Source organism: Olea europaea, unplaced genomic scaffold (assembly GCF_002742605.1).
Source record: "Olea europaea var. sylvestris unplaced genomic scaffold, O_europaea_v1 scaffold1959, whole genome shotgun sequence".
Classification (NCBI taxonomy): Eukaryota; Viridiplantae; Streptophyta; class Magnoliopsida; order Lamiales; family Oleaceae; genus Olea; species Olea europaea.
In genome coordinates this window covers 126,824-145,153 of record NW_019237435.1, presented here as the reverse complement: position 1 = coordinate 145,153, position 18,330 = coordinate 126,824, and the positions used below count along the sequence as shown (strand labels likewise).

The window sequence follows — 18,330 nt, the reverse complement described above, 5'->3', positions numbered from 1 at the left end:
GCTTATCATAGAATATTTTTCTTGTCAGGCTTAAACCTAAACTCAAATAAAATAACAAATGTTTGGATAATTTTCTTCCCTTTCATCGAACTACTTCAGTAAGACTGCAAAACAATATTTGTGCACAACACAGTTAAACAAATGAAGGTGAAGTGAGATAACAAACCCTACATATTAAAGAAGCGAAGATAATCAGATAACATAAAAATACAACCAAAAGAGCATACGCAACAATCTAATTAACCATCAAAACTTTAGCCATTTCTTCTCTTTCTCTTTGCTGACAACTGCATTTGATGCAGATGCTTGAGCAGCCTCAGCATCGGCCAAAGCTTTCCGAGTTTCATTCAGTTTCCTCATCGCAGCGTCATACACCACCTTTTCTTTCCTGTTTCGGCTCACCATTTCTTCCAGTCTCATAATTTGCACCCTCAGATCCTTTATCTCGTCGTCATAGGCAACAAGGGCCCGTCTACCCTCTATATTTCCTCCACCATTTGGCACATTCGGGTGCGTTTTCGTTGACTTACCATGTAGTATCTTTCCATGCATTGCGAGCTGGGTATTAATAAGAGAAAAGACGTCTGGTTTTGAATCCTCTTCCTCTTTAGCAGCTCGAGATGCAGCTGCAAATTTCTTATCACGTTTCCTCTTCCCACCTCGACTACGTTTCTTCCCTCCATGATCTTTATTTTCTTCGTATTCAAGAGTATTCACAGCATGATCAAGAGATTGCTTTGGTGGAAGGACTCTCACAGTAACAGGATCCACAATTCCCTGCCCGGATGCGCCTAACCCCATCCCTTCACGATAACCCATATTTGCCATCATTTTGGAAGCGATGCCACGGGTGTGATTCTCCCACTTGGCAAAAATGGTAGTTTCAGTCTGGACTCCTCTTTGCATGGTCGAGCTTTCTAAAAACCCTAATCCTTGTGAACTATCTTCTTCATAGTCACTTGAATCAGATTGCTCTGAACCTAGGTCACTCTCATCTTCGTCACTCATCTGAGCATATTTGGACAATGTAATAGCTTCAGTTCCAAGCTTTGCAGAACTTCCATCATCTCGAAAAATAACTTCCCCCATTTTGAGTTTCTCATCCCATGATTCAAGTTCAGCTTCTCTCCAGATGCCAGATTTACAATCTGCAAGGGCCAAAATGCTGGAACCCACCAGTGATTGCCCCCAAGTTGTCGCACTATACTTCTTTAATGCAGATAATGGGACATCAATCCCTGAAGAAAACACAATTCGACATCAATCGAGTTCAACATAAATGACAAAATTGTGAGATCAATGATGTAAAAGCTGATATTGTTTAGAATCGGCCTCGTACTAAGAAGAGCAAAGACAACAACAGATAGAAAATGGAAGGAAGAGATGTAGATTGCATTACAAATGAAATTACTCAAACTACATAGAGCTGGTTAAAGACTAAAGTTGGAACTCCAATTCATTCTTTTAGGTGGTTCCGCAAAAGATTTTAGGAAATCAAAATTAATTTAGCAGAAGCTCTTCCTTTTACAGCGACTAAAAAGATGAACCCCCCATTACCTAATGCCATGCATCCATTTTAATTACAAAAGAGACACAAAAAGGGGCAGGGGCAGTGAAAGTCATCCAAAATCATCTCTAAGGTCTATGCTTCGCAATTTGTGGTACTTTACATACCATGTGATAAGCGGCAATTACTACCAAATCGACATCGTTGCTGTAGAAAGAACTTGCACATCTGCACTTGGGTGGTCTAGAATTAGTAAGACAATCTAACCAAATCCAGTGTATTCATTCATATAAATTTAGAAAGAAGAAAAAATCAAGGATACCAATACTCGAGTGATTTAAGGACATAGAGCTTTGTAAAGTTCCTCGGTTTACAAACAGAAACAGAATAGTATCACTTATAGAACAGATAGAATATAATATTTGATGAAAATACAGAACATTTTTTTTTAAAAATAAATGATAGTACACAAAATTGTAATGGAGCGAAAACAAAAATTTTCAAGAGACAACTTTTCGGATAAAAAAAATTAGTAACTCCTGAAGTTCCCACATCTTCTTTCTAGAGAAATTTTGTGGTCAAACTAGTGTGACAAAAATACTGAAAGGATTATGGAAAGAGATAGAATCTCCCTCTTCAAACAATGGTTGGAGTTGACATCTGATGAGATCAAATAATGAACCCGGTTTGTTTACCAAGTTCAAGGACACCTTTCAATAACAAAAGCATGGATACAGCAACGTTCACCTTGTTCTACTGGTTATAGCTCCAATGATTGCTGATCTCATCTCCAACCTGGTTGGTCTTTCATACATAATTTTCATTTTTTTTCTTTTTTCAGCTTTACAGGTGGAACGCTGTCAAATAGGTCTACAGATAGCGACTAGTTCAGTTTGCATATCAGTTAGTTGAATCTAATCAAGAAAAAACAAGACAACCATTTATGGTTCTAATACAAGCAACCTCAATAAACATTTCTTAAGCCCTCCGACGCACCCCCACTTCACAGTTTTACATTTTCCTGTATTGCTAACATAAAACAGATGCAATGTCTTTGTAATAGAATAAGGAATTAAAAATTTCTAGGAAGAGCCATGCCAGATTTATCTCAATACACTTGGCCATTGGTCAACTTAAAGGCTCAGAATAAAGATTCTATAATCTTACGAAACTCAAACAAGGGACTTCAAAGAATATTCCACGTCAACGTATTCTATTAGGTTCAAAAGATAGACATAGAGCCAGTAGACCTAATGCTCTATTAGGCCAAGTGTTCCACATTTTTAATCACTATTTGGAGGAATGTTTCTCGGATATAAGCTTATACCATAGAAGATAGAGGACATATTGTCCAACTCTAAGAAAAACTTAAGTCTCAGCCCTCAAAGCTAAAGCAGACAAACTCAAACCTGGGTCCTTTTATGGATCTTGCATATTAAAGAAATAAAAATGGGAAGGCTCAACTGCTCAATAAAAATTGAGAGCAGTTATTAAGAGAGTAAAAAGGTAACTTCCATAAAGAAAGAATCAGATATACCCCACAACAAGCTTTCAGAAGCTGGAGCGAGCAAATAAATTTTAGCCAAAAAAATTGCGAGAAGAAATTATAATAGTAAAAGGTAACTGCTATAAAGAAGATTAAGATGTACTTGTACCCACCAGCATGCTTTCAGATGTTGGGGTGAGGAAAGAAATTTTTGCAGATTCAGAGCCTTCCAATGCAACAATGATACCATTGTACCATCGTCCATCAGTATGCCGGAATCTACATCTTGATCCAATAGAGTTACTTTGATCCACCAGTGGCTCAGCTTCAACATCTCTTGCATCAAGAGAGTTCACTATGACATCATCAGGATGCAGAGAATCTTGAAGAACATAATCTGCCTCTCGTAACAACCTTGCACGTTTTAGGTGAAAGAGCCCTTCCTCAGCATCTTTGATGGCCTGAACAAGCTCATCATAAACCTAACAGAATATAGCATTAATGAGCCTCAAGGATTCACCAGAGAACATACACAAGCAACATATAATATTATGTAAGAGAATTCCATAATTCAATCATTATAAGCAACATTTAGCTTCTACATGCCCCAAAGCAATTAAACTTAGTATAGCTCGCTAAGGCAAAGAAAACTCTATGCATGCTCAAATTGAAAACATAATACTTCCTTGACAATCACGGAATCCACCATCCTTTTACTTTTCAACCCTTTATACTTCATTTCAACTGTATGCCATTCCATATCATAATTTGTGCAAAAATAAACACTCAATGAGAATAAACAGGTACTTAATAATTATTGCCCTAAAACTGAGAAAATATTACTGCAATATTCTCTAAAACCAAAATTCTATATTTTTATGAATTTTACTAAGCCCCTGTTTGAGCCCCATTTTTAAAAAACTCATATTTTTTCAAACTCATTTTCAACCACACATCCTCCAAATAAAATAATTTTGATTGTAAACCCTGGCTACCTTTAACCACACATTCTCCAAAAAATTCACTGTTACAAAACCGAAAAAGGGGGATCAAACAGGGGCTAATTCAAGTTACAATTACATCACAGTAAAACGTAAATAAGAATCTATCAGCAGGTAAAATTCTTAATTAAAAAAAATATAAAAACCCAAATCGAAGAGCAAAAATTCCAATTAGCCTTTCTAAAATAGTAACAGTGTAGCTAACATTTATCACAAATACTCCAAAGAATTTTTTTTCATGAAATGCATTAAAGAATCCAGTAGATAAATAAACCTGTATGCATCCCCATGTACATACATAATGTACACATAGGTAGAGGCACCCACCGATTGGAGTTCGGGGTTAGAGGGATCGACGGATAGTGCATCATCGATGGCATTCAGAGAATCCCTCTGTTCTTTTAGCTGGAGGTCCAACTGTTCTTCCAGAACCCTCTCTTCCTCCTCATCCGCCATGGCTGTCCTGTGTGTGTGAAGGAGAGAGCGATTTTACCAATTGGAATGAATGGATAACGCGACTTTAACGAGGCTGTTTGGGAAGGAAAAATTGCACTATTTATCCTCAAATTACTTATGAAGTTTCAAATTCATCTCCAATATTTTATTAACATAATCAATTATGTATATATGTCCCGGTGGAATGGCGTCAAGCCAGGTCCCCATTTATTTTTCTATTTTCATTCTAATTCTCAATGAGAGCATAACATTTTGCCTTCTCTATTGTCATTCTCGAGCTATCACTTTTTTATCTTGTCGATAGCATATTCTATATAATCAATTGTTTAAAAAATATTTAGAAGTGTAACTTTTGCATTGGCTAGATGCAATTTAGTTGACAATCAAAGACAAACTGATTGTTCAAACCAAATAAAATGATCAATTTTAACTTAGGAACAACGTTATAAAAATCGGATTAAATCGACTAGTTTAATTGAAAAAATTGAAAATCAATTTGAATATAGGTTAAAAATTAAAAATTTAAAACCCATTAAAATTATTTAAGAACGAGTAGATTCACAATTAAAATTGTTCAATTTATGTCAAAATTACCAATTCTTCGCCTTGTTCCAATTGGTTTGGGGTGACTGTTTTCACATATTCAAAGATTCATATTCCGAGCCGTCTTCAAAACATCAATGTCAAGTTTTTTAATTTATAGTTATATAATTTTCTAAAATCAATTCGATTTGATAAAAATCTTATTTAACATATAATTTTTACAATTAATTTTTTTTTCTAAATCATTTTCAACTACACATTAAATGAGATACATATCTTTTCACCACTCCTGAACCGCGTATTCTTGGTAGCTTCTAAGATTCTAATTTACCTTCTCTAATTACTTATAATTAAAATATTAATTTTAATCTTAATTAATTTGTTTCCTATCCAAAGTTTTATTGATATTTCAAAAACAATTGAGAAACGTAAATGAGTATGTAATTAAAGTTTTTTTTAGATAATTTTATTACAAAAATGTTAAGTGGACAACATTGTTGTAGTGCTGTACACTTTTTTTCACAGTCCTCTCATAAAATGTGGGGCTCGCAATTATTTAGATTGTAGGTCACATCCTTGAATGTGAGAGGAATATTTGTAGCATTCCTCTTTTTATTATATGTACTATTCTTATTTTGTAATATTAATGGATATTATTTTTTCATTTTAAAATAATGAATACAGTAAATATAAATTTTTATAACAATAAATATAATTCAAAAGATCACCTCCAAGTACAGAAGTACTAAAATACAGGTACTTCACGATAAAATCTTGTGTTCTGCTGCCGGCAGTAGACACATAAACGCAAATTCATCGGCCAATCTGTGTCCGCCAGATTACAAATCCACAAATCCATTTTAACCGTATAATCACGCTGACTGTGTACAATCTTGAATTACCCATAAAAATGGACAAGGGAAAAGCAGTAATGGGCTCTGGCCGCCGATGGGCCGTGGAATTCACCGATAATTCCAGTTCCCCTTCTTCCCGTGACATCCCGGATCCACCTGGATTCACCCGTGGCGCTCACGACCAGGTTATTTGTGTGATTTGGTGTGTTAATGCCTTCATGGGATATGTAGAATGAAGAGAATTTTGGGTTTGACTTTTTTGTAATTAGGTTTTATTACTATTTTTTGTTTATTTGCAGGATGATTTATTGGTTAATAAACAAAAGAAAGATGCTGAAGCTAACTGGAAATCCCAGGTATTTTTTTTTCCTCATAATAATTTGATTTGATTTGATAATATTGTTAGGCTGTACAATTCTAAGTTAGGAATTGGAATTATAATGTTGACAGAAGATGTTGTGAGTTAGTGATTGAGCTTTACTTGTGTTCTTTTACCGTTGAAGCTGGATTACAAGTCTGTAGGGGGAGAGAGCAGAGAAATAATTGAGGATTATTGTTCACCTTTTTCTTAGTTTCTTGGCTGACAATTATGTTGGATACATGGATGGTCTCTGGAATCCCTATCTCCCAAGTCTGGTCAAGTACAACTTCTGTTAGATTATTATGTTAATCATTTAAAATGTTGCGTAATTCAATTTTTTTTCCCTTTTTTGTTCTTGTTTACAATCTGACTCAGAAATGACAACCTTGGATAGGATGACCTTCATTCTATGCTGATAAGTACCATCAAAAGGCACAGTTGTTGATTACTTTTTACTGTGTTCTTTGTGGAAAGAGTTTACCAAAAATAAAAAAATCTTTCTTTTCATTTTCCATAAACATCAACCATTTATGAAAACTTATTGTGGCATTATAGTGTTCCAAGCTCCCAACTGTTGTAGGAAGATTATAAATAGAAAGGACAAGTCTCAACTGTCTCACTAGTGATTTTGAAGGAGACTGACCTTATGCTTATTCACGAAATTATCTTTTGTAAAACCATCGAAAGTGTACGATTTGTTAAAAAATAATAAAGTAGATTTGAATTCGAGTATCATCCACAGAGATTGATTGAATTCGATTTTAATTATGATGACATTAACCGAAATAAGAATAATAAGATGTGATTGTTTGTGACGAAATTATAACTAAAGTAAGCAACTTATGCAATTATGGGTGAATTTAAATAACTATATGCAAATTATGCTAAATAAAAATTGATGTGTTCTAATGAACGACAAACACACTATGATTGTAAATTTCCATGTAATAATTCTTTTTATCCTTAGTTCTACACATTGACAACATGGTTGAATTTTGAAGAATTAATGTTCCTATTTTATCTAACAATCTCTCTTGAGTAATGTTAAACCTACTCTCATATATGGTCCGACTTTATTTCTATGACGGATGCGAATGTACAAGAGTGCATGAATTTTTATAAACATTTAAAATTTCACATAAGGCATAGCTGTATATTTGTATTCTCTATCAGACCCTATGGCGATTTATATCACATAGAGCCTATTTTCTTTCTTTCGAATGCATAAAATAAGCAATCACATTATACAACTATCATGCACAATAATTGTGGATAAAAGAAATTCATATAAATCATTCAATATCCAAAAACGTGCTTTCAATGTCAAATATGTAAAACTAAAGATTTAAAACTCATATTACACAATTCATCGTTCTTCTCACACAAAGAAATCTAGTCTAGCGTGTTAGGGTGAAGAGAACTAAAGAAATATTGAAGAATCAACATCACCCAAATATATCTTGAATTGAATCTTCGCGTCTTGGAATCGATCTTCATGTTTCTTGCCTTCTTATATGCTCCAAAATCTCTTAGAATGTGTTATAATGCATGGTAAACTACTTGTGGACGGCCCTAGGTCTTTAAAATACGTCCCAAATCATGTTTCCATAAGAGTTGTACGTGGAAACCAGAATTTTTCCTTTGGTGCTATAACATGGTTCAATGAACTTCAACCTTGGACTTCCCTGAACCATGCCATGCGATTGCATGGTGAAAATAACTATGCTATACTATTTTATTCTTTGCGTTTTGGTCCTCAAACTCCGTTTTCTTGTTTCTTGATCTCTTTTCTCACTTTTTATTCTTCCAATACTTCATGTTTTCGCTAAATTGGTCTTCAACTCTTTCATATCTTCATTTTGTCTTCTGGGTTATCTTTTGGCTATTTGCATTTTGGTTCTTGAACTTTGATTTTCTTCTATTTTGGCCCATTTTTGCTTGTGTTTCCTAAATTTCACCATATTCATCATTGTTATCCTGCAAAACATGATTTGTATAGAGTTAAACCATATTCCAACATACTTGCCAACAAATATTCATGTTTTGTGAGCTAAATAAGTGTATAAAACACACTTATCAATGTTTGCTGCAATCAGTCTAATTATGGGGCTTGGGTTGCAGGTTTTTCCTTCAGCCCATCAAGTGATAAATACTTAGAAAGATAATTATATCCTTTTGGCCATTGGTAGATTCAATGATTCATGGCTTGGTGGTTGGAGGTGGAATCATATTTTTCTAATGCTATACGAAAATCTACTATATTTGTGGTGGAGACATGCAACTTCTAAAAGATCCTATCTGCTCCCTATATGATCCCAATTGTTGTTGGCTCCTATTCTAGATTCCTGCTTAAAATTTCGAGTCTTGAAATCTTTGATCTCTACACGATCACTTACATGTTTATTTTACATAACAGAAAGCATGGGAAGTTGCACAAGCACCTTTTAAGAACTTGTTCATGATGGGTTTCATGATGTGGATGTCTGGAAGTACAGTTCATCTCTTTAGCATCGGTATCACTTTTTCAGCTCTTTGGCAGCCGATAAATGCTCTTCGAGGGGTTGGGAAAGGTGAGCCCCATTTTCACGCCATAACTTTTTGTTTTATGGCCATTTTTATGCTGGAATTTGTAACTTCGTAGAACTATGGCAGTGCAAGTTTATACTGTTTTCTTGCTTTTCCTCCCATTTATTTTGGGTCCATGTTTAGTTGTATACGTAAGTATTTTGATCAATTTAGTGATTTAAGTGGCTGCCGTTACCTCTTTGTTGTGCTTGGCTGAACACTTCTTTAGACTATCCACTATTTGTTTATGTAATATGATTTACCTGCCATTTCTTTCTAGGAAGTTTATTTTCTTGCTGATTTATGAGCTAACTGGTTCAATTTTGTATGTAGTTACATAGTTACATGTTCTGCTAGCTTCTGATGCCATTTTTTCATCTTCGATTTGTAGTTTTCGAGCCTTACAAGGACAATAAAGTGGATCTCCTACTGCCAAAATTAGTCTTCATTGCTCTTAATTTGGTTGGATTAGGAATGGGGGTTTGGAAGGTTTGGTCCCTTTTTTAACTCTGTAGAAGCCATTGTAATGCTTAGCATAGAATTGTAAAGCATTTCTAAAGCTTACGAAATTTTACTTGTTGTGGCAGCTTAATACATTGGGTCTTCTTCCAACTCATGTATCAGACTGGGTCTCATCCTTGCCTCCTGCTCAGGTTTGGTCGATAACTCCCATGTAGACTTGAATTTCATTTATTATCACAGGAAGTCTCTGCATTTTTAGAGAGACCCAATTCTGAGCATATATATTTGAATCGCTGTTGAGCTCAACTTATTTATAACACGTTGTTACTAAGCGAGTTCATGATAACTATAGTATTCAAGAATTACACCTTAAGCGTATCCATTCTGAAGAAATCAAGCTTCAATTTACAATCAATTTTAACGACCAAAAGTTTTTTCATGAGACTACTCATATAGGACTGGAATGGTGAGGCTGTGCTGATCATGATTTTCAAGTAACACTAACAAATATGAAGCCTGTGTTGCTTAATTTAGTGAAAAGTTATATTGTTTTGAAGAGAAAATGAAGGGCGTTAATGACTTGAGAATAAACAATTTCTTTTGCACCTGTGTGTTGTCTCGATATGTGGTGAAAATCCTCTAGTAGGCTAGGGTCGAGAAAGTCAGTTCTTCATGCAATAAAAGTTCTTGAGAAAAAAACAAGTCTTTTTTGGTTTTAAACCTGTGGCGTAGAAGGAATAGGAAAAGAATGCATTGTGGAAAAATCGATAGTTTCTTTTCTATGATAGGGCCCGTGCCTGGTCAGAAATATAGTGAAATCACCTTTTCTAGGAATTCCGTAGAAAAAAGACTATAAAGAGCTAGAGTTGAGAGTCAGTTCTTCATGCAATAAAAGTTCTTACTCGGCTCCTCAACTTGATCAATATTCGTTTACCTTTTACAATATTTCAGCTGCTTTGCTATATTTTGTTAATGTACTTCCATTGCTCTCACTGCATGTTAAAAGGATTTTGAGAAAAGAAAATTGTAGTCGTGGACATTGACAGAAGTTGCAGAGACATTAAACTTCATAATTTTCGAAATCATACTTATATAACAAGATATTGTCTAACAGAAATCCAATTTGACTTCAAGTGTTTCTTTCTTGTTCCTTTTCTTTTCAGGAGGTCGAGTTTTCTGGTGGAGGTATTCCTCTTCAGTAACTCCTTTCCATGGAAATGCAATTTCGAAAATTTTGATGGATGGAATGAGAATTTCGAAGCAGGATGATTTCCGCTGTTCTTATTGGTGATTAAAATAATTTTTTTTTTATATAATTTAGGGTGACACGTATTTCTTGTTCCTGTTCTATAAATTGTGGATGGCTCTCCATTTCTGTTGGCCAGAAATCTGTGGCCACGATTTGTTATCATGTCTAAGTTGACCTTCAGAATTTAAGATTTAGCTGGATTGCAATATGAATTATTATGAACTTATCGGTTTGAAGATTTACTACATGACTACTCTGTTCTGTGCTTCTGATCTATGATCTTGGATTAATAAACACACTTACATTCATTCATCTGATGGAAGACAAGGAATAATTGTATTTGTAGTCAACGACTATGGCAGCTGTCCTACGCAACATCTCATGTGGTAGCTTGTTATTTGCGACATTAATATTTTGTAATTTTGTTGCCTCAAATAACAAGTTAATCCTTCGATAACAAATTGACCCACGGGATGACTATTGTAGTCGCTATTTATGAATAGCATTACTCAAGTTAAGACATGGGAATCAAGCACAAGCACTTTTTTCTCCCAACCGCACCAAAGTTGTCAGTCATGTCAAATTTTTCCATACGGATACCGTCCGGAAGCTTCCTATCGAATTAGGGGAGGAGTCGAGCTAAAATCTTCTTCAGATTGCTCGTCCTTGTCAAGTTTATTTGATTCAGTTTGTGCTCGTTGATTAACGCAAGTAATTTTCATTTCAACCCAGAAAGGGGAATCGAGTAATTTCAGTGAAGGAGAAAATCTTTTTGGCATTAAAAAAATTCCTGCAAATGCCATGGCTTCCATTGCCAATCTTGATAAAGTTTCTTGAACCGTACATCTTCTACCAACTGCAGCCCTGCAAATTATTGTACCTGTTACAGATTATCAGATTAATTATAGGGTGATACTACATGTAAGTAATAGTTTACATGCGGATTTACATCCCTCCTCATAGAGGGGCACACATACAATAAATTATGCGTGAGCCCCCTCCATGCGAGGGGAAGGGTGTAAACCCGTGTGTACACTTTGAAGTATACATGTAGTATTATCATTAATCACTAGGACTTCGCTGGTTGTACAGGCTACAATCCCCATACTTATAGGGGGTGCCATGTGGTGCCCCTAGTAGCACAAGGCCCATATGACCCAATGCAGCCAGTTTTATTGTAATCACTAATCCTTATGAAGATCGAATATAGGCAACGAGATTTGATACTTGTTCCTCCTTGATTGCGGAAAATGATTGAACTTTTCGAACTTAAAAATTCCACAAATGAATAATTTATGCATCTTCCTCTAGAATTCGCCTTGTGGGGAAGAAGAAAGTCTGGAGTCAAGGTATTAAAATAAAACATTGCTACATACATAATATACATTTTTCAAAAAAAAAAAATAATAATAATAATAATAAAACAAACTTTTGGAGCTCAATTAATTAGATTTCTTATAATTATGCTATTTTCTAATTTTAGAAAATTTTATATGGCAAATTAATTTATGAAATTTCGAATAGGTTTCTAGATATTCTTCGTGTCCTGACAACTATAGATGTAATGTGAGAAGTATGTGATTTTGTGGCCCTTTTTCTTATTGTCATAATTAGGTGTTTACACGGTTTAGCTTGAACGATTTTTGACCTATTTAAAAACCAATCCATTTTACTTTTGAAACCAAATCAAATTGCAGTTTGGTTTGATTTTAAACCACAATTTACCTAGCGAGAAATAAAATTTAAATATTTTAAAACAACTTGAACATAACTATATTTGTCTAAAATTTCAATATAATGTTTGAATTGAACTTTCTATTATAAATATTAGAACACTAATGTAATGGTCTCAAGCTAAAAGAAATCAAAATTGGCTTCCACTGCATATCGTTCTCTGAAATCTAGTACATATTAATAAAAATTTTGATATGGATAATTATTCAACTGGCAGAACAAAAACCCATAACTAGAATTTAAAAAAAAAAATTCAAATATTGGTTCTCGAAGCCACTGATAATATCTTGAAGTTCAATTAATCGTATGTATTAACAATAAGGAAAACTGCTAAGAAAGCCAAATAGAGCAAAATAAGAATAAAAGGAAATGAAAGATAATTATACTTTTATTGAGTTCATTGATGGGTTCTTTATACATGTACAAATTAATATATGAAGTACGAGTGAAAATGTTAATTGTTCACGTGTTTCTTGTACATATACGTATTAATGTTAAAAATATAAGTATTAATGTTAAAAGTACGAGCGAAAATGTTAATTGTTCACGAGTTTCTTTAACGAAGCGTTCAATTGGCTACCATTGTTGGTTAAACTTATATTTATTGTATACAAACAGTTGGTTTTGATTTTAAATGTTTTTTAGCTCTAGAAATTTAAACTAAACCGTTTGGTTTAAAACAAATATATTGATGGGTCTACAAGGACCTGAACCAACGATTTTACGACCATGATTTCGATTTCATTTTGAGAGTTGACGAGTTTTTAATCAAGAGTGGGCAATGACGGCTAAACTTTACTGAGTAAAGCACATTTCAGGACACACTTTGATTTTTGATAATTGTCTTGTGTTCAAATCAATTAAAAATAATATTTGGAAGCGATTCTTAGTCATTTCATTCATATAAACATAGCAAAAAAAAAAAAAAAAAAAAAAAAAAAAAAAAAAAAAAAAAAAAGACAAAGCACAATCGATATTCACAATGATTTGCACATAATACCGAAAAATCAATCAATATTTTGAGAAACTCCAAAATATATCAAATTTTATTTCAACAAAGTTACATGCTTCATACAAATGTGATTTGCAAACTCTTCTTATTAGCAAAGAAAGTAAATAAACAAGCGCACATATTATGCAAAAACATGCTCCAACCATCTGCTCCAGTTTCCAGTGTGACAATTGGGCTATGAATTTACCCTAAGATAGTTAATTTTACATTTCCTGTGTCATTAGCTTCATCCATCTTATGGACGATAAGACTTGGTGACCAAACACAAACTGTTTTTTCTCCCAACTGTTGCACCATAGTTCTCGTTCATGTCAAAATTTTCCGGGGTAATGCCATCCGGAAGTTTCCAGTCGAAGTGATAGAGGAGTCGAGCTAAAATCAGCTCGAGACTGGCTACGACAAATGAAATTCCCGGACAAATCCTCCTGCCAGAACCAAATGGTATTAACTCAAAGTCATTTCCTTTGTAGTTAATCGAAACTTTGCTAAATCTTTCAGGTTCAAAATGTTGGAATAATTAATAATTTCATATGTGGGCTTCACATTCGATTGTAAAATTTTACGGGTTAGATATATGGCTCATAATGATATTTGTGTTTGGGCCAAATTTATTAATTGATCAATTGGGCTTTTTACACCTTACGGGTTGTAATTAATTTGATGTGGTAATTTAAAGTATGTGGGTCGGAAATAAACCCTAATTAGAATTCTAGTCGTAATGGGATGACTCGAATTATTTCCTATATATAAAGGTTAGGTCCCCCCTCCTCTCCATATGTTTTTCATTAGCTTGCCCCATTGATAGCTTTTACTTTGTGAGGAGCAAGGAGGGGAAGATCTTGACCGCTATTATAACTATTATTCATGTCAACAATGGCTTCCGCAGGTATGAATTTGATTTATTAATTTATTATTTGATGATTCTCGATTCTTAGCATGATTATAAATTAAATTCAACAATTGGTATCAGAATCTAATGCTAAGATCAGAATCCGTCATTAAAATAATATTCTCTCTCTGAGTGAATAATTCTAAATCCGCTACCCGTCAATTCAAGTTTTTGGAATTGTTAAGTTTTCAAAAAAAAAAAAAAATTGAAATTGATTTCACGTGTTCTGTGCATATGCGTGTTCATTCATTGTATAGATATAAGAAAAGAAATCCAAAATCACCCATGGCTTTCCCCTAATCAACAAAACCCACTTGCAAAAGCTGAAACTTGGTTTTCTCTCTGCCTCCCTCAAACAGCTGAACCGCCTCTTCTCTTCCCTTCATTATTTTTCTAAATGGCACTGCAAGACCCACAATTTTCTCACTTCTTCAAGGTCTCTCTCTGTATGTGTTTGCATGTCTATATAATTTCCTTTTCATTGAAATTTTTGTTATCCTGAAGAAGCCAAGAATTCAGGTTTTTCTTTTTGCAGTTGAATATTAATTGCCCAATGTTTTACTATCAAAAGGAAACCCAGTAGCCATTCCAATATTCCCGCTTTGCTTTGTCTGCTTGAATTTATCATTTACAATTTATTTTAGTTTTGATTGCTTTTCCAAAAATCTGCCCAACATTAAATGCAAAATCTGCCCAATGTTTAAAAAAAAAAAAAAAAAATTTGGGACGAACACTGTTGCTGCGTTTCAGGCAGCAGCGCCGCCCAGAATCGCCTCCGACTGCTGCTGTGGTAGCAGCGCCGGGTACTACCGGCGCCACAGAAAAAAAAATTGCGTTAACAGGTCTAAGGGGAGACGGGGCTCCTGTTGTAAATATTCGATTTTCAAGCCCCTGTTTACAATTACAGATTGAGGGTTAGGTTTTGTAAATTATATAAGGAGGGCCTGTCATATAATTTATGCAATTGAAGGACCTGATTTTAATTTAGGGTTAAAATGTAATTTTCAATAAGGGGCTCTTAATTTGAACTTATAAAGTTCTGACCCTAAATTTTAATTTTGACACAGTTAAAAATTTTTATTTGATAATTGACTCATTTGGAATATATTAAATAATAATAATAGTTTAGTTGACGACTTTTTGTATTATTTCATTAAAATGATTATGTATTTAAATGTTGTCATTTTTTTTAATTTTTTTGTTTGCGTGTTTAAATTTCAATTTTTATAATATTGAAATATTGAATTTTGTTGCCAATTTTGTCTCCAAATCACATATAAATTTTGTTTATCGATTAATAATTATGATTTATTATATAATTATTATTTTGTGATTGAATTCTCATGGGCATTGAAACTATTCTTATTTTCCCACTATGAGAGAAATATTTTAAAATAAAAATGGGTGGTAGCTGCCAAAGTGGCACACTCATTATTATTTATTCAATTTTCTCTACAATAAAAATACATATATTTTTGACCAACAACTTTTGATTTATTGCATATAATATCTTGCCTAAAGGTGTTATTATATGTAATATTTTTGGAAAATGGCATGAGAAAGTTAACGAACTTATTTTGGTTTAGAAATTTCCTTCTGCCCAAAGGTGTTGGTTATTTCGAAAACTGATGTAATTTTGTTAACTAACTACGTGATGTGTTTTAAGAGTACCTTATAGCATGTTGTATTGTCAACCCAAAAGTGACTTTATGATGATGCACCTAGGCTCTTACCGTAATAAAATTCATATGTTTCGATTTAAATTACGAATTATCTAATTAATTGCCCATATTAATTAGTTGGATATTTCATCATCATTTGATTGCATGCATTAAGTTTGGATGATATTAAGAGTGATATTTTATGTTTCCACAGTTTATAATGCCTCATCTCTTTCGAATCAATTGTCTGCTATTGAAACATTGACTGGGAATAACTATGTAAGATGGAAACGAGACGTAGAAATAGCACTTAGTCTTTTGGATTTGGATTTTGCAATGGAGAAAAAGTTTGAAAAACCCACAGATAAAAGTACCATTGAATATATAGCCGAGCATGAAAAGTGGGAAAGGGCTAACAAACTGTGTTTGAAAATCATTAAGCGATCGATATCTGATTCCATTCTAGGTGTCATCCCTGATAATGAAAATGCCAAAAGTTTTATGGATGCCATAGGAGAAAAATTTATTGAGTCTGATAAAGTCGAAACTGGGGATCTGATGGATAAATTGATGAGCATGAAATATGAAGGCACAAGTGGTGTTAGGGAACATGTCATGAAAATGATAAATATATCATCTAAGCTAAAAGCTCTTGACATTCCCATTGCGGAGCCTTTCCTGGTCTATCATGTTTTGAATAGCCTTCCTAACAAGTTTAATCAGTTTAAAGTTGCTTACAATGCTTAGCGGTATAAGTGGAATTTGAATGACCTCATAGCAGTGTGTGCCCAAGAAGAGTATAGGATGCATAGTGAAACTGTTGAAACTGTGCAATTAACTTTTCAGCCATCACAGAATAAGGGGCCTTCTCATAATCATAAACCTAAGTTTCGTAAGGGTAATAAGTCTTACCGAAGTCAACAGAATAAAAATTTTAGTGGTCCTAAAGCAGTTATAAAGAAAAATGATCAATGCAAGTTCTGTAAAAAGAAGGGTCACTGGCAGAAAGACTGTTTTAAGTTCAAGACTTGGTTGGAAAAGAAGAAGAGTTCTTCAGGTATTCCCTTGGCCTTAGTTTGTTTTGAGTCTTCTTTAGTAGATGTACCTTTGAATTCTTGGTGGTTAGACTCGGGAGCTAGTTTTCATATTGCGAATTCCTTGCAGGGGTTCATAAGCAAACGGAGGCCAAGTGAGAATGAAGTAAGCTTGAGTGTTGCAAATGGATTCCAAGTGAATGTTGAATTCATAGGAGTAGTGAAGTTAACTTTGGAGTCTGATTTTTATCTTATTTTGGAAAATACAGTTTATGTACTGCAGATGAGACGGAATTTAATTTCTATACCAAAACTTGATACTTGTGGTCTTACATTTATTTTTGGTAATGGAATGATTAAGTTATTTAATGATTCTCATTTGATTGGAAATGACATTTTATGTGATGATTTATATAAATTATCTTTGGCTTCTTTTGGTGATGTCTAGTGTGTTACAAATGTATCAAAGAAAAGGGCTTTAATTCGTGAATCATCCTCTATGTTGTGGCATAAGCGATTGGGTCATATTTCTAAGGATAGAATGGAAAGATTAGTAAAAGATGAGATCCTTCCTTAGACTTCTCCGATTTTGACACCTGTATAGATTGTATAAGAGGAAAGTTAACTGAGTCTATGAGGAAGGGTTCGACTAGGAGTAATGAAATTTTGGACTTAATTCACATTGATATCAGTGGACATTTGCTTTCTACTATATGTGGGAATAAATATTTCATAACTTTCATTGATGATTTCTCACGATATGGATATGTTTATTTGATTAATGACAAATCACATGCACTTGAGAAATTCAAAGCTTTCAAACTGGAAGTAGAGAAACAATGTGGGAAAAGTATCAAAGTTGTAAGATCTGATCGAGGTGGTGAGTACTATGGGAAATATGACGAGTCTGGTCAAAATATGGGTGATTTTGCAAAATTTTTACAAGAGTGTGGAATAGTGCCCCAATACACCATGCCAGGGACACCTGAGCAGAATGGTGTTTCTGAAAGACGTAATCAAACTCTAAAAGATATGGTTAGAAGTATGATAAGTAGAACAAATTTGCTTGAATATTTGTGGGGTGAAGCCTTGAAAATAGCTATGTATATTTTGAACAGAGTTCCAAGTAAAGTTGTTACAAAGATACCTTTTGAATTATGGACAGGACGTAAGCCAAGTATGGCTCACTTTAAAGTTTGGGGATGCCCAGCTGAGGTTAGGATTTATAATCCATTTGAAAAGAAATTAGACCCTAAATCAACTCCTGGCTACTTTATTGGGTATCCGGATAGATCAAAGGGATATAAGTTTTACTGTCCAAATTGCGGCACTAGAATTGTGGAGTCCATTACTACTAAGTTTCTGGAGAACGATTTTGGAGATAGTGGGAGTTCCACATTGAGAGAAATTCTTGTTGAACCTAATCAAGTTGTAGTTCCAGTTCCTGTCATACAGGAAAGAGTTGGTTCTCAACCAATTGGAGTTGTTAATGAAGAACCGAGGAACCAGGAGGAAT

The 18,330-nt window shown here is 34.0% G+C and overlaps 2 protein-coding genes across 2 annotated transcripts; one reads left to right on the top strand and one right to left on the bottom strand.

Moving 5' to 3' along the window:
* Positions 1-61: 61 nt before the first annotated feature.
* On the bottom strand, positions 62-4,502 carry LOC111379259 (zinc finger CCCH domain-containing protein 22). The gene is made up of 4 exons (XM_023002609.1): positions 4,322-4,502; positions 3,167-3,475; positions 1,675-1,735; positions 62-1,238 (listed from the first exon to the last, which is right to left on the bottom strand). The coding sequence occupies exons 1-4, from the start codon at positions 4,448-4,450 to the stop codon at positions 247-249; spliced, it is 1,491 nt and encodes a 496-aa protein (XP_022858377.1). The 5' UTR covers positions 4,451-4,502; the 3' UTR covers positions 62-246.
* A 1,206-nt stretch (positions 4,503-5,708) lies between these two features.
* LOC111379258 (ER membrane protein complex subunit 4-like) lies at positions 5,709-10,760 on the top strand. Its single transcript, XM_023002608.1, has 6 exons — positions 5,709-6,032; positions 6,147-6,203; positions 8,625-8,778; positions 9,165-9,262; positions 9,361-9,426; positions 10,399-10,760. Exons 1-6 carry the CDS (start codon positions 5,904-5,906, stop codon positions 10,435-10,437), a joined length of 543 nt encoding a protein of 180 aa, XP_022858376.1. The 5' UTR covers positions 5,709-5,903; the 3' UTR covers positions 10,438-10,760.
* Positions 10,761-18,330: the final 7,570 nt, after the last annotated feature.